The sequence below is a fragment of the Hypanus sabinus genome, chromosome 30 (assembly GCF_030144855.1).
Source record: "Hypanus sabinus isolate sHypSab1 chromosome 30, sHypSab1.hap1, whole genome shotgun sequence".
NCBI classification, from domain to species: domain Eukaryota; kingdom Metazoa; phylum Chordata; class Chondrichthyes; order Myliobatiformes; family Dasyatidae; genus Hypanus; species Hypanus sabinus.
The window spans coordinates 31400992-31424479 of NC_082735.1; the positions used below are offsets into that span (position 1 = coordinate 31400992).

The 23488-nt window shown below is 41.6% G+C and overlaps 1 protein-coding gene across 1 annotated transcript; it reads left to right on the forward strand.

The window, feature by feature from the left end:
• Positions 1–3158: 3158 nt before the first annotated feature.
• Positions 3159–22430, forward strand: tmem50a (transmembrane protein 50A). Its single transcript, XM_059954550.1, has 7 exons — positions 3159–3266; positions 10264–10363; positions 11696–11808; positions 13197–13264; positions 13673–13765; positions 19483–19543; positions 19723–22430. Exons 2-7 carry the CDS (start codon positions 10265–10267, stop codon positions 19766–19768), a joined length of 480 nt encoding a protein of 159 aa, XP_059810533.1. The 5' UTR covers positions 3159–3266; position 10264; the 3' UTR covers positions 19769–22430.
• The last annotated feature ends 1058 nt before the right edge of the window (positions 22431–23488 follow it).

Genomic DNA, 23488 nt, shown 5'->3' on the forward strand with positions numbered 1-23488 from the left:
ATCGTTGACTGCGTGGCTTCTGTACTTACTTCCCGATGGTAGCATTGAGGGTCCTTAATAATGGAGCCACCTTTTTGAGGCATTGCTTCTTTTTGAATGTACTATGGATGGAGCTGACTAAGTTTACAGCTCTGCAGCTTATTTCAATCCTTGCAGTAGCTGCATTCCCCCCACCCCCCATACTCAAGGCTTCAGAGCTGTGTGTCAGACATGGTTATAAGCAGCACTGGGGTTCCTGTTTGCCCCGTATACCTCGGACTTTAGATACAACACTGAGTCACGTCATCTGCAGGAATTCTCTGATGACTCAGCAATAGTTGGACGTATAAAGGGAGGATGAATACAGGGCCCTGGTGCAGGACTTTGTCAAATGGTGCAAGCTGAATCATCTGCAGCTGAACATCAGTAAGACAAAGGGGATGGTGATGGTGATGGACTTTAGGAAGACTTAAGGCTGCACTACCCCTGTTACTAATGGTGTTGATGACCTGGGGGCGCACCAACACAGAGGCTGTGTACAAGAAGGGCTGCAGTCACCTCTACTTCCCAAGGAGACAGGTCCTTTGACGAACACAGGCCTCTCTTTCACATGTCCTACTCATCTGTTGTCACCAGTACAATCTTCTATGCAATGGCATCAACACGGGTGATGCCAACAGACTCAATAAACTGATTAGAAAGGCTGGTTCTGTTATTGGAGTCAAACTGGACACACTGGAGGCTGTGGGAGAACAAAAGACCCTCTGGAAAATCCTGCCAATTCCAGACAATATTTCTCACCCTCTGCACGCCACCCAGGCTGAACTAATAGACCAAGACAACTGTGCTGCTCCAAAGAGCGCCATATGAGGTCATTCCTACCTATCCTCGGCCAATAGGCTCTACAATGAGCTGGGGAAGTGATGACACCCCCCCCCCCCCCCCCCCCGGTTAGACTGTTTGAAGCAACTTTTTAAATATATTTTCTTACTTCTAATATTTGTATATTAAAGACCATCTACAAATTTGCTGATGGTACAACCATTGTTGGTAGAATCTCAGATGGAGATGACAGGGTGTCCAGGAGTGAGATATGCCAACTAGTGGAGTGGTGTCACAGCAACAACCTTGCACTCAACGTCAGTAAGACGAAAGAGCTGATTGTGGACTTCAGGAAGGATAAGACAAAAGTACATGTACCAATCCTCACAGAGGGATCAGAAGTGGAGAGAGTGAGAAGTTTCAAGTTCCTGGGTGTCAAGATCTCTGAGGATCTAACCTGTTCCCAACATATCGATGTAGTTATAAAGAAGGCAAGACAGCGGCTATACTTAATTAGGAGTTTCAAGAGATTTGGCATGTCAACAAATACACTCAAAAACTCCTATAGTTGGACTGTGGAGAGCATTCTGACAGGCTGCATCACAGTCTGGTATGGAGGGGCTACTGCACAGGACCAATAGAAGCTGCAGAAGGTTGCAAATCTTGGGCGCTAGACTACAAAGTACCCAGGACATCTTTAGGGAGCGGTGTCTCAGAAAGGCAACGTCCGTTATTAAGGACCTCCAACACCCAGGGCATGTCCTTTTCTCACTGTTACCATCAGGTAGGAGAAACAGAAGCCTGAAGGCACACACTCAGCGATTCAGATACAGTTTCTTCCCCTCTGCCATCCGATTCCTAAATGGACTTTGAAGCTTTGGACACTACCTCACTTTTTTAATATACAGTATTTCTGTTTTTGCACATTTTAAAAAATCTGTTCAATATGTGTAATTGATTTACTTGTTTATTTATTATGTTTTATTATTTTTCTCTCTGCTAGATTAATTTCCTTTGGGATCAATAAGGTATCTTATCTATCTATACCAGATGGTGATATTTCTATTTCAAAAGTCACCAACAAGTTGCAGAAACCTGTAAAATTAGTCGACTCTGTCACGGGTACCAGTTTCTGTAGTATCCAAGACATCTGCAAGGAGCTATGCCTTAGGAGGGCGGGGTCCATTACAGTATTAAGGACCCCCACCCACCAGGCGACGCCCTCTTCACGCTGTTACCGTCAGCAAGGAGGTACAGAAGCCAGAATGGCACACACTCAGCGATTCAGGACCAGCTTCTTCCCCTCTCCCATCCGCTTTCTAAATGGATATTGAACCCATGAACATTATCTCACTACTTTTTATGTTTATGTTTTGCACTAGTACTTATTTTAACTTACTATTTAATAGACATATGTATACTTAATGTAGCTCAATCTTTTATTTATCATGTATTGCATTGTAGTACTGCCGTAAAGTTAACTCACGACATATGCTGATTACATTAAATTTGATTCTGCACGTTTCTTTGTTGCAGCAATAGGGAGGAATCCACTGGAGAGGTACAAGAGATTGCTGGAACCTGAAACCGTGACAAAGCCGATGGAATATCCACCATCCACTTCCCTCCATAGATGCAGCGTGTGTTTGCAGACTGCAGTATCAGCAGTCCCTTGCATCTCAGTTTTATCTGGAGGGCGGCAGCTGCGTGGGAAGGAATTGCAAACCTCACAGATCGAAACCGTCCTGATGAAGGGCGGTGGCCTGAAACGTCCGTCGGCTGCAGGGCTTCCCAGCCATTTTTATGCCGTGGACCCCAGGTCGGCTCTTTACTCCTCTCCATAGACGCTGCCTGACCTGCTGAATTCCTCCGGAATTCGTGTGCATTGCTCTAGAAAAAAAAATCTCGCATTCGGACTATTGCTTCCGACATTTAACAACATGAACTTTATAAGGAATAAACCGTTCAATGCCTTTTCATTATTTGCACTCATAGACAATGCTTTCCACACGCATCGGTGGCACTGCTGTAACTCTGGGGTGGTACACCGTTCCAGATATAACGGAGCGGCTTCCTCCCCCCCCCCCAACCCAGCCCCTCGCCCTCCTGTAGGAGAGGAACCCCACAGACGGGACCTTCCCCACCGGGCTCTTGTGGAGACTGCCCCAAGCTTCATTGCCTCTCGGTCCCCCCCCCCCCCCCGCATACTGGAAGTCTCGATGAGCTGGTAGACCAACTTGTTTAGCAAGATAGTGGTCACAACCCGTCACTCAAAGGTGGAGCTCTCCCTGAACTTTAACTTCTGCGCACGCGCACCGCTCATCTCCCCTCCCCCGGGACGCACCAGAGTCGGGAGGATTACGTAATAGGGACCGATCACATGACGACCACTCGCCTAGTGGGCATGCGCGTCGCTCGGACGGGGCAGTTGTCTATTGTTTGTGGCCGGAATCGTGGGGCGTTAAGTAAGTGCGGATTTGCGTTTTCTTTTTCGTAAGCCGACTGTTAGCTTTAATGGCTTCGTCCTTTTCGCACTGTGGACGTGGCACAGGCCGTGGGTGCGGTTCCGAAATTGGCGTTTTATTGCCCGGGCCAGGGTCCGTGGTGACCGAATGACGACGGGCAATCTGCTCCTTGTGGGGGCAATTATCCCGATTCTGTGGGAAAACGGGCTCGTCGCCGTAGAAAATGGAGTGGCAGATACCCACCATATAAATTGAACGTCATCGTTTGGCGTATTCATGCACGTTTCAGCAGTTTCATGCTCTTCAGTCGCTGATATTCATTAAAGTTCTGAAGAAGGAATACAGCCAGGACCTCGACCGTGGTGGGCTTAATGATACAGGGAAGGAGGCGAAAGGTCCAGAGAGCAAGAATGTTCTTAGGTGGAAAAACAGCCAGGCGTTTGCTGATGTGGTTGTGGCATAGTATGATGCTTTTGTGATCTTAGAGCTCAGGATTTTATTGTAGTTATTGTAGGAAATTTAGGAAGGTTGAATGTACCCCCACATTGGAACCAACAACGTAAATAGAAAAGGAGGTTCACCAGACAGATTTTAAGGAGGAACTCAGAATGGTAATGTTAGAGTTGCTCCCTATGTCACATGCCAATAAGAATCAAAATAAGCTATTCTAAATAACTATGGGGTCAGAGAAGATAGAAGAGGGAGGGCATTAGATTGCTGGCATTGGGACAATTCTCAGGGATCTCGTGCATTTTTGACTTTCATAAGGTGTATGAGGGTATTAAATAAAACTAAAGTCTACAACACCGGGGTAATAAATTTACAATTAGTTAATGGGCAAAAGGTTGGAATAGATGGTTTATTTTCTCACTTGCGGACTCTAATAAGATATTGAGAAGAAAACATGTGGCACATTGTAAAGATGTGCATAAGCTTGGATGGCTGAGTGTCCATCGAGTCCATTGAGATGGTGGGAAACCAGTGCGGTAGAGTTTTTAAAATGGAAAAAGTAGGCAGTTCCACTCTCTTCCCCTCAGAAGTCCAGGAGCGGTAATACAAACTGGGGTTGTCTTTGGTTTCAGTGCATGACAATGATATCTTGTATGCTTTGTCGTGCCCGTCCCTCTCCATGGAGTGTTGTTAGTGCTGCCTTCTTAGCTATTGGATCTCACTGTAGGTCTCATCTGCCCAGTCCTCCAGAGCTGACTGGGCTATGAGGCCACCAGTGACCCTCACCTGGTTTAACTGCCTGTCGAAGTGGTGTACCGGGGTGTGGCTGTTGTTGCACACATGTGCTGCTTGGAGCCACATGTGGGAGGTGAATGTCCAGTGGGGACCAAAGGTCAGTGAGCTGCCCCAGACTGGACCCAACAAGCCCCTTCACCAGAGGTGTTGCCCCTCCCTAGACACCCCATATCTGGTATAAGCCATAGAACAGAGATAATGGGAGACTAGAAGATATAGGAACACAGGCCATTTGGCCCATTAATTCTGCTCTGCCATTTCATCATGGCTGATCCAATCTCATGCCTTCTCCCTGCACCCCTTCGTGCCCTGAATAATCAAGAATTTATGAACCTCTGCTTTGAATATACCCAATGACTTGGCCTCCACAGCCACTTGTGGCAACAAATTGCACAGGTTGACTGCTCTCTGGCTATGGAAATTCTTCCCCATCTCCATTCTAAAAGGACACCCCTCTATTCTGGCTGTATCCTCTGGTCTTTGACTCCCCCACCAAGGAAACATCCTCTCCACATGCACTCTTATCGAGGCCTTTCAACACCTGATGGGTTTCAATTGAGGTCACCCCTCATTCTTCTAAATTCCAGTGAGTAGAGGCTCAGAGCCATCAAACACACCTCAAATGACAAGCATTTCAATCCCAGAATCACCTTTTCATGAATCTCCTTTGAACCCTGTCCAGTTTCAGCACATCCTTTCTAAGCTAAGGGGCCCAGAACTGCTCACAGTACTGCAAGTGGGGCCTCACCAGTGCTTTATAAAACTTCAACATTACATCCTTGCTTTTATATTCTAATCTCGTCAAAATGAATGCCAACATTGCATTTGCCACCCTCACCACTGACTGAACCTGCAAATTAAACTGTAGGGAATCCTGAATGAGCACTCCCAAGTCCCTTTGCATCTCAAATTTTTGAATTTTCTCTTCATTTAGAAAATAGTTTTGTGTTTTTATTTCTTCTACTAAAGTGCATACACTTCCTGACACTGTATTCAAACTGTCACTTTTTTGCCCATTCTCCTTATTTGTGTAATTCCTTATATAGCTTCTCTACTTCCTCAAAACTACCTGCCCCTCCACCTATCTTTGTATAGTCCACAAAGCCATCAATTCCATCATCCAAATCATTGACATATAATGTGAAAAGAAGCAGTCCCAACAGAGACCCCTGTGGAACACCACTAATCACTGGCAGCCAACCAGAAAATTGCTCTCATTATTCCACTCTTTGCCTCCTGCCAATCAGCCAATGCTATATCCATGCTAGTATCTTTCCTGTAATACCAAGGGCTCTTCACTTGTTAGCTTCAACTGAGATTGCAATAATTTCAGGGTTGAAGAGGGAGAGGAGATCCTCAGTGTGTTAGAAGCCTCGATCAGCATGTTTCCAGCCCATGGGGAACTTGACCTTGCCAGAGTTGGATATGAGTCTATTCAAAGACAAATCGCTTCACTTTATCAGTAATGGACCATGCAGTATTTGTTGTGATCAGGGGCTTGACTAACACCAAAATAAATGAATTCAATTGGGAAAGGAAGAACAGAGCTAACTTGAATAAACTGGAATTAAAGCCCTAATTGCACAACAGCATACCATCTACATCAGGAGGTGTTATATCTGCAAATCTAGGTACATTCCCATGAGGAAGAAACAAAGTCAGCTCTGTAGTTGCAAAAATAATAAAGATCAAAATTGAGTGGGGGGAAAAGAGCAGCTGAAAGATTGGTGCAAATGAGAAGCAGGTCAATTCCAACATGTTCAGAGAAGTAAGAAAGGAAATGAGGCAGAGAATAAGCCTGAACAACCTTTAACTTTTTAAAACATATAAACTATAAATTACAATTTTTATTACTATGTGTTGCAATGAACTGCTGCTGCAAAACAACAAATTTGAAGACATTTTGTGAAGTTTTTCAAGATTGTTTGATGTCATTTCCTGTACAATTGTAAAGGAGAATGAAATGATTGTCACTCCAGATCCGATGCAGCACCAAACAAACAAAAGATAAAAATACAATAATAATAAAAACACAATAAATATAAATACATAAAGATAGCTTGTGTACCATGGATGTCAATAAAGTGATGCTAGGCACAGGTCTGTACATACGGTGACTGACAGGAAATTATAAAGTACTGGTGTGATATTAATATGCCGGTGATATTAAACCCTGGTTGTGATTGGTACATTTGAGGAGTGGTGGGAAGGCTTACGAAAAGTGCAGTAATGATTTTGAAACATATCTGCAGGGAAGACAACCTATGGCTTTCTACATAAATGGGAGAAGCTGGGATAAAAGTAATAAAATTATAAAGGATAAAAATTGAGAAGGCAGAAATAATTATTCTGTTCGGCCTAGGGCTCAAGAACAAACGGACAGAGAATAAAAACAATTGGCAAAAAAAATCACATGGTTAAAGTGGGGAATGCAAATTCAAATGTGACATTATAATGGAAGCAGAAAGAATTTGCTGGACTATAGGGGGAAGATGAAAAGTGAAGTCTTTAAAAAGGATTTTGTTTTTCAGGATCAGAATGTGGCTGGCAAACCCAGCATTTAAATGCAGTGATGTAATTTATTTCTAAATCATTATTAAGAGTGAATTTACAAGGGAATCTGCCTTCTAAGAGTTTCCAGGGAGGTCAAAGGTTTGAGAGGTGCTCTCATGGTATCCTGGGTGTGAAACTGCAGCCCGTTGCTTGAGTAGTGCCAGTGGAGCCTATGCAAGATTAAGAAAGTCTTTGAAGACCACAGCCCAAAACTTTTGTTCTGTAGAGCAGTTGTCCTTCCTACGTTACTGTATGGAGCTGAGTCACCTTTAGTAGACACCAGAAAGCTCTGGAACAAATCCACCAAAGGTTCTGATAAGAGATTTTGAGGATCAGCTGGAAGGACTAACACCAGCGCACTGGAGGAGGCCAATGTGAACAGCATCTCCATCCTGATAAAGCTACACCAACTCTGAAGGGTAGGTCACATCATCCAGATGTCTAAATCGTGTCTCCCCAAACAGATCCCTTACTCCCACTTGAAGGAAGCTCAAGAGGGCAAAGGAAATACTTCAAAGATAACATCAAAATCAGCCTGAAGAAATTCAGTATAACATCTGAAAACGGGGAAGACATTGCACCCAATAGATAGACCTGGAGGAATTGTGTTCAAGAGGGAACTGTGCTATGTGAGAACGACCTCCGTTGTGCCGTAGAGAACAAACGGCAGCTGCGAAAGGAGAGACTGAACAACCAAAAGACCCGACCACGAGCCGCAGCCACCACTTACCCCTGCCCACACTGCACCAGAACATGTAGATCCCGCATTGGCGAGCCGCAGCCACCACTTACCCCTGCCCACACTGCACCAGAACACGTGGATCCCGCGTTGGCCTCCTCAGCCACCCAAAGACCCACCAATAGACCATCCCTTAGGAGAACATCATACTCATCTTGAGAGATCGCACTATTAACTACATGCTGTTGTGCTTGTGTACATTAGTGGAGAGAATGAATATTTAAACCAGTTGGTAAAGCTTCGGTCAAGTGGGCAGGTTTGTCCTAGATGGTGTCGAGCTTCTTGAGAATTATCATAAGAAATAAGAGCCAGAGTAGGCCATCATGTCTGTTCTGCCATTCAATAAGATCATGGCTGATCCTGCCAGGAGTCATCTCCACCTACCTGCCTTTTTCTCCATCACCCTTACTTCCCCTGCTATGTAAAAAATCCATCCAACCTTATCTTAAATTAGTTTACTGGGGTAGCCTCCACAGCTTCATTGGGCAGAGAATTCCACAGGTTCACCACTCCCTGGGAAAAGCAGTTCCTCCTCATCTCCGTCCTAAATCTACTCTCCCAAATCGACTTTCCTGCCTTTTCTCTTTCATTCTTTACAGACAGAGCTGATCATGGTGTCAGCAAACTGAATGGCTTTTTGTGCTAAGAACATCCTGTTATTAATTTATTCAGGGTCTTTCATGCGATGCACAAAAGGATAAAGGGAATGCTGATCAATCAATGAGCATTCTGAGTGTTTTGCTGTGGAATATTTGGTTAACTGAGGATTGTGAGTAATTTAAAGTGGAAAAGCTATTGATTTACATTGAGTACTATATGTGTTCTTCAAAAATATAACATAATTAGGATTCCACCCATCATTGTAAACACTAATGCACTTAGGTTGTACACTGCATATATTCTCTGATATTAAAATGAACCTTTGAACCTTTCTTGCCTGCCTTCATTGTAGCTTAAAGCTGATACCCTCTCAACTTTCCCAGTTGCAGACTGTAAATATTAACTTTCTCCCTCCTGGTCTACTGCCTGATATGCTGGATATTTCCTTTTTTTTTTGTTTTTATTTTAAATTCCAGCTCTTAAGAGCACAAAATAAGATTGCAGTTGTAGCTCAGCACCAAAAGAGGTAGAAAGTCATGTGGAAAGAATCCAGAATATGTAAAAAAAAAATGATGAGAGAAATAAATGGGTAAAAATATGGCGATGAATGAGATTGATTGGTTGAATTTCACCCTCTATTTTCCTACCTGATACCTACCAGCAAGTTTAAGTTTAATTGTCATTCAACCATACACAGGAATTCAGCCAAACAACAGCACTCCTCTGGTGTGCAAAGTGTGCAAAGCATAGTACCAACCGTCACATACAGTGCATATGGCACAAATAATTACAGCAGAAAAACATAGTTACCAAAAAAAAATAAAACAATAATAACATCTCCCAGTTCCCTGAGTGTCATGGCCTGTAGGCTAATGCATGTCTTCTCAAGGGCGATCACTAGAGGGCAGCACTGACAGGAGGGTCAAGCCCCCAACCCAGTATGGAGTCCAGCAGCACACAGCAGGCTTGGCCTGTCCTCCACAGGCAACCCCGAGGCAGCACGGGGTGCTTGTCTGCACGACAACTGAGAGATCAAGCTCTCCCGTGTCACCAGTGATACACTGTAGAGTAGGCCCTTCTAGCACTTTGAGACACCCCACCCCAGCAATCCCCAACATCTCCGGTTAACCCTAACATGTTCACGAGACAATTTACAATCACCAATTAGCCTACCCAGTGTGTTTTTGGACTGTAGGGTGGAGACCAGAGCACCTGGGGAAAACTCCACACACTCCAAGAGGGGAATGGTCAGAGACTTCTTACAGAACAGTGCTGGAATTGAACTTGAGAACACCACCAAGCTGTAATAGCGTCACGCTAGCCACCTTGCCTACAGTGGCAGTCTCTCCTCATTCTTCTAAAACTAAAGTATTTGGATGTAGCCTACTGAAGTTGTTCTGAATTTGTCATTTCAACCATAACTGCTGGTACAGTACATAGTAAAAATGAGACAATATTTTTTCAGGACCATCGTGTTACACGACACAGAACAAAAACTAGACTGAACTACGTAAAAAAAACAACACAGAAAAAATAAACCACGCTAGACTGCAGACCTACCCAGGACTGCATAAAGTGCACAAAACAGTGCAGGCATCACAATAAATAATAAACAAGACAATAGGACAGTAAGGTGTCAGTCCAGGCTCTGGGTATTGAGGAGTCTGATAGCTTGAGGGAAGAAACTATTACATAGTCTGGTCGTGAGAGCCCGAATGCTTCGGTGCCTTTTCCCAGACGGCAGGAGGGAGAAGAGTTCATATGAGGGGTGTGTGGTGCTGTTAACTCCAATGTTATTAAATTCTTGCTTAAACTTTTCTTTTAAATTAAAGTCTAAGTATTGCACTTTTGATCTTGCAGGATGTCAGGATTTTTAGATAACATCAGATGTCCAGAATGTGAATGTATCGATTGGAGTGAGAAACGAAATGCCATTGCATCCATAGCTGCTGGTGTTTTGGTACGTATCACCTGCAAATTCAGCTCCTTGTTTTGACGCCTGCAACGTGATTGGTGTGACAAAGTTGATTTGGTCTGGAAGCTTCCCTGATCTCAGTCTCAGTGGTACAAGATAACTTGGTCACTGTTGCTTGGTTGATGTAGTCTAATTAAGATGCTCCTTTTCATGCAGTTGGCCTATTCAACAAGAACATCTCACAGTTGTATCACTTTCCAAGTCGTATTTCTTGTGGGCAAATCGCCTATTCAGTGTAATAGCATAGTTTGCTTACAAAAGTGCCCTTTTAATTTCAAGCTGATTTGTTTATTAGTTATGTGCCATGTCATATGACGTGGGCGATCATGGTCTTTCCGTGACCGTGATTGCTCTTGGCAAATTTTTCTGCAGAGGTGGATTGCCCTTGCCTCCTGGGCAGTGTCTTTATAAGCCGGGTGGGTGGCCTTAGCCTTTACCAGTAATCTTCAGAGATTGTCTGCCCAGTGTCACATAAACCGGGCTTGTGATATGCACCAGTTGCTCATGTGACCATCCACCACCTTCTCCCGTGGGTCACATGACTGATCCGGGACTAAATAGGTGCTGCACCACCTGCAGGCTAGCAGAGGAAAGGAGCGCCTTACATCTCATTTGGTCGAGTCGTTTCTTCACCCCATCAAACTGATTGGTGCTTGTAATTTACATGAAGAATTGAAGTCTGGTTTTTGTTTGAATTAATGCCTGCTATATTTCTGTTAATATTGAATCCCTAAGTAAATGTACATTCTTCCCATCTTTACTCTTCAACAAGCACTGTGATGCCACCGATACTGAATTTGTCAGTATCAAGTTTCTGCAAGTTAACAAATTTCATGTGCATGCTGGTGGTAAAAAACCTGGTTCTGATTGATCTTGTAACTCCAGTAACCCAAGGTCAGTCTTGACTTCTGTTGCTTTCCATGTAGATTTTATACATCCTTCTTGTAACTCAAGATGATAACACAATCTATGAGGGGTTTGAATTTGGGATGCTAACAGCCAAACCTAATCTCAGCCTGTACATAATTAGATGGATTATGTGATCAGGAACTAAGGCTGATTATCCCAACCTCACAGACTGAATCGGATTGGTGTTCTTACTGCCTTGCCGTGCAGCACTTGCTGTCGTGGATTGGAGACAGAGTTGGCAGGCATCTCATTTGGTGCCACTTGCTCTCGCTGACTTTGGCTGAATTATTTTTTGTGCCTTTTATCGGTTTAAAGAAAAATATTTTGTATCCTTGAACTGTCAGACATTGATGTGATTAGGTGAAAATTAATTCTGTATTCGCTAACACCATTTTGGTGCCTTTGTAGTTTTTCACAGGCTGGTGGATTATTATCGATGCTGCTGTGAAGTACCCTGATATGGAAAGATTCAACCACTCCTACCACACCTGCGGTGTTATAGCAACACTTGCATTTCTCATGTAAGTAGAGATCAATTTTAGCAATGTGATTTGTGTTTGTTTCCTGGACTTTGAATATATCACTGCCTCCAGTATTCCTGCCCTAAATCAGATTATTTGAAACCTCATTGGCGATCGAGTCTTAGAAAAGTACTGCACAAAAACAAGCCCTTTGGCCCATCTACTTCATGATGAGCCATTGAAACTGCCTACTCCCATTGACCGGTGCTTGGGCCATAACCCTTCATACTCCTACCAAACTTATCTTCAACATTGAAATCGGACTCGCATTGTGCTGGCTGCTTGTTCCACACTCTCAGTGACTCTCTGAGTGAAGAAGTTTCACCTTGTGTTCCCCTTAATCTTTTTATCTTTCACCCTTAACCCATGGCCTCTAGTTGTAGTCCCACCCACTGGAAAAAGCCTATTTGCATTTACTTTGCAGATACCCCTTATAATTTTGCATACCTCTGTCAAATCTCCTCTCAATCTTCTACATTCCAAGAAATAAAGTCTCAACCTATTAAATCTTTCCTTAGTTTTCCAGTTTTTAGAAATTCTCTGATGTCATTTTCTATGAGATTGTGGACTTTTTTTTAAATGGAAACTAAACAGAATATGGTTTACTTTGATTGTCATAATGATGCTCAAATATTTTACTTACTGTTATAACTGGGCTCATCTCCTGATACAGCTAAATGAAGCAGCTTTATAACTCTAAATCAGCAGTTCATTGGAGATGTGTTTGAATTCATCATGAGCCCATCTCTTCCTTCTAAAACAGGGCTTCCCATCACAGACCCCTCAGTTAATTACATAAAGAAGGTTGGGAACCCCTGGTCTAAAACTACGAGTCTTTGTTTCTTGTGTAACTTTGACCTCTGATTAATTTCAAGTCTTTCCTCTAAACGTCCTCGGACTCTTAAACCTTTCTGAAGTCTCATTGAGCTCTTCAGAGCATTATGTACATAGAATGTAGAACAGCATATCATGCTTTCCTCTGCACCTGCTCTAAATCTTCCACTTCCTCCTTATAACGAAGTGAACACAATAATCCATGTAGTTCATGAATTACTTCTCAAACTGTTTCTCTTTGCTGTTTCTTTTGATGTAGTTTCTATTCAAACAGAACAGTTCCTGGGATTGCAGAAACTTTAGCTATTTCCTTTGTTCGCACAAAGTGGACGTTGAACTCTTTTCTTATCTGCTTAAAGGAAATAAAAACAGAAAGTGTTAGAATCATTCAGCAAGCCGTGTTTTTCTCCCCACTGATGCTCCCCGCTATATGTTTCTGGAACTTTCTGCAGTTGTTTCAGATTTTTTTTTTGTTTCATTTACAACAATAAATAGAGCATTTGTTTCAATCCCATTCTGATTTTGTCACTGAAAAATGTATTTGTGCCTTTTAGGATAAATGCTGTTTCAAATGGACAAGTTCGGGGTGATGGCTACAGTGAAGGTTGTATGGGCCAGACAGGTATCTCATTCTGTTATCTTCCTAAGGCTGTTTTTATTTGTATCCATGGCGACCCTATGGATAGTGTAGTTGTCTGCAGGGTTTTTGTGGCAAGATACGGAAGTAGATTGCCAGGCCTTTCTTCCGATATACACATCCCCAAAACAATGTATTCAAATGTTTATGATAAAATAATTAATCTCAATATTACATAACATTCATTACTTATAACTTTACTAATAGAAAATCAATTAAGTAATGTTAATCTTACTAAGAGAATCATTAAGGTAATGTCCATCTTTATATATTACTTGGAACTTTTCGGAAGATGACATTTTAAAGAAGTTGCTACCATTTATTTTAATAAAATAGATGTTTTTGTGGTAAATATGTTACCATACCCTCATGAGTAGTAATTTGATTTTTCAGGGGCTCGAGTCTGGCTGTTCATTGGATTCATGTTGGCATTTGGATCCCTTATTGCATCTATGTGGATTCTTTTTGGAGGTTATGTAGTCCCACGTAAGTTCACAAGAGTAATTCTCAATCTGTTCCAACTAGTCCAATGCAGACTATATCTGAAAAAGTTGTGCACGATTAATTGCTTCTTTTGTCAATGCTTTCTAAAGATTAAAAAGAAATCTAGTTTGATCACGTTTGTGTTACTACCAAGAAATGTTTACTGTTTCTTTTTTGGATTAAATTTTTCTGTACAAACCTAAGTTCATTGATTTCTCTTAACAACTTATCAGTGACTGAACCTCCATCAATGCAAACATATTTATGCTGTTGACGGTATTATTCTTGAATACACGTCACCTTTTTTGATATTTAACATCTGTTGTGCCATATGGTCACTCTCCACCTCCCGCGATAACTGTCAAAATTCAGGTTTGTTAACTATACTGAGCAGGTGCAAGGACCTCTCTAATTAAATGTAGCAGTTCGCACAACACTATTATAGCTCGGGATGTTGGAGTTCCGAGATCAAGTCTGGCATCTTCTGTTAGGGGTTTGTTCTGCATGGATTTCCCGTCTGTGCTTACAGACATCTGTATAAGACGGCTGGTCTTCCAATGGGTCAATTGGTCATTGTGTAAGTTGAGCTGTGACTAGGCTTGGGTTAAATAGGCAGTTGCTGGGCAGTACAGCTTGTTGGGTTGAAAGGCTTGTTCCATGCTCTGTCTCTAAATAAATAATAACTCTTAGCCATTGATGTAACCGAAGCTTAATTGCATGTGACCTGAATTCTGAGGTTTGATGGCTAAGATCATTTTCTTGACTAGGCTTCAAACAGATCAAACTCCTGGTCAGAATTCTGATCATAATGTATGAAAAACAACCATGAGATGAAGAGTCCTTGAAAGTGAGTCCACAGGTTGTGGGAACGTTTCAATGATGGGTCAAGTGAAGTTATCCCCTTTGGTTCAAGAGACTGATGGCTGAGGGGTAATAACTGTTCCTGAACCTGGTGGTGTGAGTCCACCGACTTTCCTGATGGCAGTGGTGAGAAGAGAGCATGGCCTGGGTGGTTGGTGTTCCTGATGATGGATGCTGCTTTCTTGCAACGTTTTGTGCAGACGTGCTCAGTGGTGAGCAGGGCTCTACCTGTGATAGGCTGGATCATTTCAGAATCAGGTTTATTATCACTGGTATGTGATGTGAAATTTGTTAACTTAGCAGCAGCAGTTCAATGCAATACATAATCTAGCAGAGACAGAAAAAAATGTAATAATAAATAAAATAAAACATAATAAATGAACAAGTAAATTACATGAATAGATTATTAAAAATGTGCAAAAACAGAAATACTGTATATTAAAGTGAGGTTGTGTCCAAAGCTTCAAAGTCCATTCAGGAATCTGATAGCAGAGGGGAGGAAGCTGTTCCTGAATCACTCGATTCAGGCTTCTGTATCTCCGACCTGATGGTAACAATGAGAAACGGGCATGCCCTGGGTGTTGAAGGTCCTTAATAATGGATGCTGCCTTTCTGAGACACTGCTCCCTAAAGATGTCCTGTGCACTTTGTAGGTTAGTGCCCATGATGGAGCTGACTAGATTTATAATTTTCTGCAGCTTCATTTGGTCCTGTGCAGTAGCCCCGTCATACCAGACCGCAATGCAACCTGTCAGAATGCTCTCCACGGTACAACTGTAGAAGTTTTTGAGTGTAATTGTTGACATGCCAAATCGCTTCAAACTCCTAATAAAGTATAGTTGCTGTCTTGCCTTCTTTATGACTACATCAATGTGTTGGGACCATGTTAGATCCTCAGAGATCTTGACACCCAGGAACTTGAAGCTGCTCACTCTTTCCACTTCTGATCCCTCTATGAGGACTGGTATGTGTTCCTTCGTCTTACCCTTCCTGAAGTCCACAATCAGTTCTTTTGTCTTACTGACGTTGAGAGCCAGGTTGTTGCTGTGGCACCATTCCACTAGTTGGCATATCTCACTCCTGTACACCCTCGAGTCACCACCTGAGGTTCTACCAACAATGGTTGCATCGTCAGCAAATTTGTAGATGGTATTTGAGCTATGCCTAGCCACACAGTCGTGTATATAGAGATCAGAGCAATGGGCTTAACACACACCCCTGAGGGGGTGCAGGATTTTCCATTCCAGGACATTTGCTGTGATGCAGCCAGTCAATACACTCTGTACTACACGTAGGTAGAAGTTTTTAAAAAGCTTTAAATGTCATGCCAAATTTTTGCAGGTTCCTAAGGAATTAGAAAGACTGCTGTGCTTTCTTCATAATTGCACTTGCATGCTGGGCCCAGGGCAGATTCTCTGAAAAAATAATAACCACGATGGATTTAAAGTTGCAGACCCTCTGCACCTCTGATGTCCATTGAGAACTGGCTCATGGACCTCCAGTTTCCTCCTCCTCTTGAAGTCAAAAGCAGCTCCTTGGACTTGCTGACATTAAATAAGAGATTGTTGTTAAGTCGTTTATAGCAAGCTATATATTATTATTTTGTTTCCTATAGTGACTAGAGGTTCATAAAGCCATCACCTACATTGCTAAAGGTTAATTGCTTCTGGAGTTCCTTAAGTTTTAGAAAACATTCTGATGGAGCCTATGGTATTTATTGTTTGTTCCTTAAGTACAAGTACAGGACCTTCTTGAGAAACTCCTGCAGTGATGTTCTGAGTCCTGACTGACTAACTTGTAGCCACCAAAGCCATCTTCCTTTGTGTGAGCTATGAACCCCATCTACAGGAGTGTAAACTCCTCCGTGACGACTGACGTCAATTTTGCCAGAGATCTTTGTTCTACTCTTTCAGTGCTATTCCTTAAAAATGCAACAGCATGTACTTCATCTGGAATTTGGTCCATGTTTGAATGAAGACTGTGCAGAGATCTGGAGCTAAGTGGTCTTTGCAGAATATTGGTGAGCAGGTTATTGCTGAGTAATTGCAGTCTTGTGGCTGCCAGTGACACCCCCCACTAGTGTAGAACATCGAAAACCTACAGCACAATACGGGCCCTTTGGCCCACAAAGTTGTGCCAAACATGTTCTTACCTGAGAACTACCTAGGCTTACACATAGCCCTCTATTTTCCTAAGTTACATGTACCTAATAGAAACATAGAATAACTGTTCCTGAACCTGGTGGTGTGGGTCCCGAGGCTTCTGTACTCCCACTCCCAACAGCAACAGCGAGAAGAGAGCAAGTCCCAGATAACGGGGGCCCCTGATGCTGCTTTCCTGCGGCAATGCTCTGTGCAGATGTGCTCAATGATTCCTCTTATCTCGTTCTAAAGGGATGTTGTTGCATTACCGAATCTACTTGTTGCTGAACTGCTAAAACAGCAAAGAACCAACTACTTGGACAGGTTTGGAATCTCATATAGACTACTAGGTTATTTTTAATGACAATCTGTAGTAACTGTGTCACTATCACCAATTTATTGTTATAAATACAAGATTTATGTACTGTCATGAATTGACTTTATTTCTTACATCCTTCACAAAAAAATCTTTACGTTACATCTCCGTCTGAATATGCAATTTATAGTAATTTTTTAATAAATAGTATGTGCAACAGGACAGCCAATATACAAACCCCATTTCCAGAAAACTTGGGATATTTTCCAAAATGCAATAAAAACAAAAATCTGTGATATGTTAATTTATGTGAACCTTTATTTAACTGACAAAAGTACAAAGAAAAGATTTTCAATAGTTTTACTGACCAACTTAATTGTATTTTGTAAATATACACAAATTTAGAATTTGATGGCTGCAACACACTCAACAAAAGTTGGGACAGAGGCATGTTTACCATTGTGTTACATCGCCTTTCCTTTTAATAACACTTTTTAATTGTTTTGGAACTGAGGATACTAATTGTAGTAGATTTGCAATTGGAAATTTTGTCCATTCTTGCCTGATATAAGACTTCAGCTGCTCAACAGTCCATGGTCTCCGTTGTCTGATTCTGCTCTTCATGATGTGCCATACATTTTCAATAGGAGATAGATCTGGACTGGCAGCAGCCCAGTCAACACACGCGCTCTGTGTCTACAAAGCCACGCTGTTGTAGCCCGTGCAGAATGTGGTCTGGCATTGTCCTGCTGAAATAAGCCTGGACATCCTGGGAAGAGACGTCGCCTCGATGGCAACATATGTCTCTCTAAAATCCTAATATACGCCTCAGAGTCAATGGTACCCTCACATACATGCAACTCACCCATGCCGTGGGCACTGATGCACCCCCATACCATCACAGATGCTGGCTTTTGCACCTTTCGCTGATAACAATCAGGATGGTTGTTTTCATCTTTGGCACGGAGGACTCGATGCCCATTTTTTCCGAAAACTAGCTGAAATGTGGACTGATCTGACGACAGCACACGGTTCCACAGTCTTTTGGTCCGTCTGAGATGAGCTCGGGCCCAGAGAACTCGCCGGCGTTTCTGCATAGAGTTGATGTATAGCTTCCTCCTTGCGTAATACAGTTTCAAGTTGCACTTCTGGATGCATCGATGGACTGTGTTAAGTGACAATGGTTTTCCGAAGTACTCCCGAGCCCAGGTGGCTATAATTGTCACAGTAGTATGATGGTTTCTTAGGCAGTGCCGCCTGAGAACTCGAAGATCATGTGCATTCAGCAGTGGTTTCTGACCTTGCCCTTTACGCACCGAGATGTCTCCGAGTTCTCTGATTCTTTTCACAATATTATGTACTGTAGATGTTGAAAGACCTAAATTATCTGCGATCTTGCATTGGGAAATGTTCCTTTTGAACTGACTAACAATTCTCTCACGAATTTTGGCAGAAAGGGGTGAGCCACAACCCATCCTTGCTTGCAAAGACTGAGCCTTTGATGGACACTACTTTTATACCCAGTCATTATACCTCACCTGCTACCAATTAGTCTGCTTAATGTGGAGTCTTCCAAACCGGTGTAACTTGAATATTCTGTGCACTTTTCAATCTTATTTTAACTCTGTCCCAACTTTTGTTGAGTGTTGCAGCCATCAAATTCTAAATTTGTGTATATTTACAAAATACAATTAAGTTGGTCAGTAAAACTATTGAAAATCTTTTCTTTGTATTTTTATCAATTAAATAAGGGTTCACGTGAATTAACATATCACAGATTTTTGTTTTTATTGCATTTTGGAAAATATCCCAACTTTTCTGGAAATGGGGTTTGTAGCATAGAAATACAATTGTATCAACGTGAATTAATCAGTCTGATGGCCTGGTGGAAGAAGCTGTCCCGGAGCCTGTTGGTCCTGGCTTTTATGCTGCAGTACTGTTTCCCAGACGGTAGCAGCTGGAACAGTTTGTGGTTGGGATGTCTTGGGTCCCCAATAATCCTTCGAGCCCTTTTTACACATCTGTCGGTGTATATGTCCTGATAGGGGGATCCACAGATGCGTTGGGCCGTCCGCACCATACCAGGCAGTTATATAGATAGTCAGTTTGCTGCAAAGTTATGGCTTACTAAAGTGAGCTTGCTAAATATTTAAAAATCTTAAATAAAAACTCCAGTGCTTTTGAGAGATAAAGATGAATAGAATGAGACCACTGAATTGCTGTGTGGAATTGGCATTGAATGGGCCAAAGCCGCAGCCTCCTGGTACTAGTGACTAGAGTATAAACAATGCTTTTGTTCAATTGAAGAGCTATATAAGTGGGTGTTCTGTACCATTTTCATCTGTTTTAATGCATTCAGTTGATTACATTTTTTATTAATTAAATAAATTTTCTTTCTTTAGGAAAGTCTGATGTTTACCCTGGTATAGCTGTTTTCTTCCAAAATGCATTTATCTTCTTTGGGTAAGTAGAAAAGAAGAATGGAAGTCCATGGGGGACCTTTCCTCTCCTCCTCCTGCCCCCCCTCCCCCATGCAGCTTCCACAGGGGCCCCTTCCGAATTCTAAGTGCTTGAAATACACATTGACGTTTTCAATGATTACACACAAATGCTAACTTTTCACGATTCTGTTTTGCTCGCAGAGGTCTGGTCTTCAAGTTTGGGCGCACAGAGGATCTGTGGCAGTAAATGTCCAACAGATGCAGTACATTAGGACACTTTCATTATCCTGTAGCAGTCCTCCTACATTTGTTTGAATTTTCTTTATCACTAAGTTTACATGTCATAATGCTACAATTTACCCTTAAATTTGTCACTAGTATTTGACTTTGTAATGGATATATAGCTTGCTTTTAAAGGTGCACTATCAGAATGAATGATATAATTGAAATGTGAAGTTGGAACAGGATTCAGAATTATTGTAGATTGAAGCAGGGCGTGAATTTTTAATAAGGGATACAAGTTTCCTGGCAAAGCTTAAATGGTGAGTTGCAGCACGGTGCAAACTGGTTTTCATAGCAACCCTCTGCTACAATCTCTTAATATTTTCCTCAGCAGTCATTGTTCTTAATTTCTTATTGTCCATTACAGCATTGGCACTTAGGGCAGCAATGAAAGTCCTTGGAAATTGCACAGATGTAAAAGGATTCTTCATTGCTGTTTTACCAACAGCTTTGTTTGACTAAACAGGGTTGTTAGCCCTGCACTGAACCCCCAGACCTGGGGGACCGGTGGACCACTCTTAATCTGGCCTCTACCCTTTGACCTGCTTAGTGTGGGTGACCCGACCAAGAGCCAAAGCACAAGGCCCTGACTCTCGCCAGCAGAGCTCTCCAGGTCATTGAGGCACGCAAGCCTCCAAACGATATCGAGGTTGTGGTCCCCTTGGAGGATTGTTCCTAATAGTTCCATAGAAGTTGGTAGAGGTGTGACCATGGATATGTTACAAAGCTGCTTGACAGTTGGGAATGTCTGACGGAGCTGCTTTGCAATTTTGACTATATTGATTGGAGAGTAGGCCCCAGACTCAGTAAAATGGAGCTGAGCAGAGATGGTGGCAACCTAGTTAAGAATCAGACATGTCATGAAAGAAGCTGTTGTCCTACTTGCATTGGAATTTCTTGATTTATCAGATGTCACGAGAAAACCATCATGAAGTGAGGTAGTTCCTATTTCTAACTGTTTCAAATTGGAGAGAGTTTCAGTTCTTCACAAAAGTTGGAGAAAACCCAAGGTCTGAACCTAGTTGTACCACATAATATTTTCCTCCTAATTTTTGGACTGGAAAACTACATTATGATATAAATGTCATTTTGTAACATCAGAGACTTCCAGGAAACTCCTGCCCAATGTATTTCAAATTCGAAGCAGCATGGTAGTGTAGTGGTTAGCGCTATACAGCAAAAACAACCCAAGTTCAATTCCCACCACTGCCTGTAAGGAGTTTGTATGTTCTCCCCGTGATCTCATGAGTTTCCTCCAGGTGTGCGTTTTCTCCCATAGTCCAAAGATATACTAGTTTTTAGGTTAATTGGTCATTGTAAATTGTCTTGTGATTAGATTAAAACTGGGGTTGCCAGCTGGTGTAGCTCGACAGGCAGGAAGACCCTATTCTGCGCTGTATCTCGATAAATAAATGCAAAAAAAGCTTCTGTATATAAAAAGATAACTAATTTGTTGCACCTTGCATGATGATCTAGTGCTTTGCCATGAAACATTTTTGCAATCCAGTCGCCATTGTAAGTTTATCCACTAATCATGATTCCATAAATACCAAGTGAAGATTTTGCATTTTTCAGCTTAAACTCTTATGTTGAAACTGTGGTGATGTGCTGATCACCTGCACCACATTTAATATTTCAAAGCTATCATGCTTTGTAGAGAATATTTAGATCTATCTCATTCTCCCCATTTTCAAATCGCTTAAATCCATTTATGAATTCAGTATAAAGCCAACAGCAATGAGAAATTTGGTTAAGTAACAATGCTTATTTGATTTGACAGATGTATTTGGTTTTCTATTACAGTCATGTACACTCCTATTGTCTAAATTAATATTCTTGCCATTGATTATGAGGAGGTTGTATGTTCTCCCCGTGACTGTGTGGGTTTCCTCCGGGTGCTCCGGTTTCCTCCCACATTCCAAAGGCCCTACTGTTTAGTAGGTTAATTGGTCATTGTAAACGGTCCCGTAATTAGGCTGGGGTTAAGTCGAGGATTGCTGGGTGGTGAGACTTGAAGGACCAGAAGGACTGATTCTGCACTCTATCTCAAATAAATCAATAATAAATAGGCATTGAGGACAACACTGCAGATTGAATAAGCAGTATTGACATCCTTCAAATGGATTAAGCAAGGTTTGCAAGTCCTGTGCACTGTTAGGTGTGATGGGAAGAAAGATTCTGTAACTACTTAGCAGGTGGGCGACATCAGTGGCGACGGAAGTGAGACCAAATTTGAGCCCAGGGCCCCGTTTTGTTTCCTCTTTCGAGCACCTGCACTTTTTTCTTATGCTCCATTTATCTACGATCCTGATTGCGCAGTGTGTAGAGAGCTGATTATTCATTTTGCTCTCCTCTTAAGTTTTACATTTTAAAAATTACGGCAAAAGATTAGCAATGCTGCTTTTTTTGTATATTCCTCTTCTGTACATAATTTAGTTTTGCACACAAATGCAATGCAGACTTAAGTTTAATGCAATGATCTTTCTACTGGCAAGTTATCATGAAACTGACAAGTATTTTAATGACTTGCTACTTTGTGTAATTGATATTTAATTTGTGATGTATACATGCTATGTAACAGTTACTATTGTTAAAATCAGTTTAATTAAAGCCAAATTTCAAAGCTCTGTGACTTGATATCTGTAATTAATGAGTTTGTCATTCCAGTTACTTTGAGAACATGCAATACTGTGCATCTGTCTTAGGCAAAAATTGTAAGCACACAGAGTACCTAAGACTTTTGCACAGTAAGTAGTAATTTTATGTATTACACTGTATTGCTGTTGCAAAAAAAAATCCCTAATTTTATGGCAAACAGTTACAAGGAAAAGTTTGTGAACCTTTTGCAATTACCTGGTTTTCTGCATTAATTACTCATAAAATGTGGTCTGATCTTCATCTAAGTCACAATGATAGACACAATCAGCCTAAACTAATAACACATTAACATTGTACTTCTCATGTCTTTATTGCACATATTGCTTAATCATTCACAGTCCAGGCTAGAAAAGTATGTGAGCTATTTAATAGCTGGTAGAATCTCATTTAGCACAGTAACCTCCACCAAATGTTTCCTGTAGCTGCTGATCAGACTTGCACAATGCTGAAGAGGAATTTTAGATAATTTCTCCATACAAAACTCATCAATATGTTCATCAATATTTCTGGGATACCTTACATGAACACCTTCAATTTCCAGGTCAGGAAAATTTGACAATTTACGGGGTTATCAGGATTTGAAAGTGGTTTATTGATGTTGTTATTAAGGTGTGAACAAAACAGTAGGAAGTGAGTGCTGATTGCCTACTCCATAGGAGCACACTTGTAACAGTGACTTCAACAAAATTCTCAAGCCAATCATCAAAACTTTAATCATTTTCTGAATGCTAGTCAAATGTCCTGCATACTGAATGAATTTTCATTTCACCCAATGAAGCTTGTTTTTTTTGGTCAAAGCATTGAGTTTTTCCAATATTGTTGAAAGGCTAAAGTATGTCAGCATCTTTCGAGAGATGGGTCTAAGCAAATAGTCTCACTCAGGAAATTCTCTGATAATCCACTATCTGACTATTCAGAAATCAGGGCCCTACTCCCCATAATCCCTTTCACACATTGATTCCTCTTTTAAAGCAAAATTCTAAGGTAATAAATATTGGTATTAATCAGTATTTTCTGTCATTTATTT

Bases quoted from the DNA above. Each gene is read 5' to 3' on its own strand.
- tmem50a (XM_059954550.1), top strand. From the start codon at position 10,265: ATGTCAGGATTTTTAGATAACATCAGATGTCCAGAATGTGAATGTATC. The intron at 10,364-11,695 runs GTACGTATCACC...GTGCCTTTGTAG, and splicing joins CCATAGCTGCTGGTGTTTTG to TTTTTCACAGGCTGGTGGAT. The intron at 19,544-19,722 runs GTAAGTAGAAAA...TTTTGCTCGCAG, and splicing joins AATGCATTTATCTTCTTTGG to AGGTCTGGTCTTCAAGTTTG.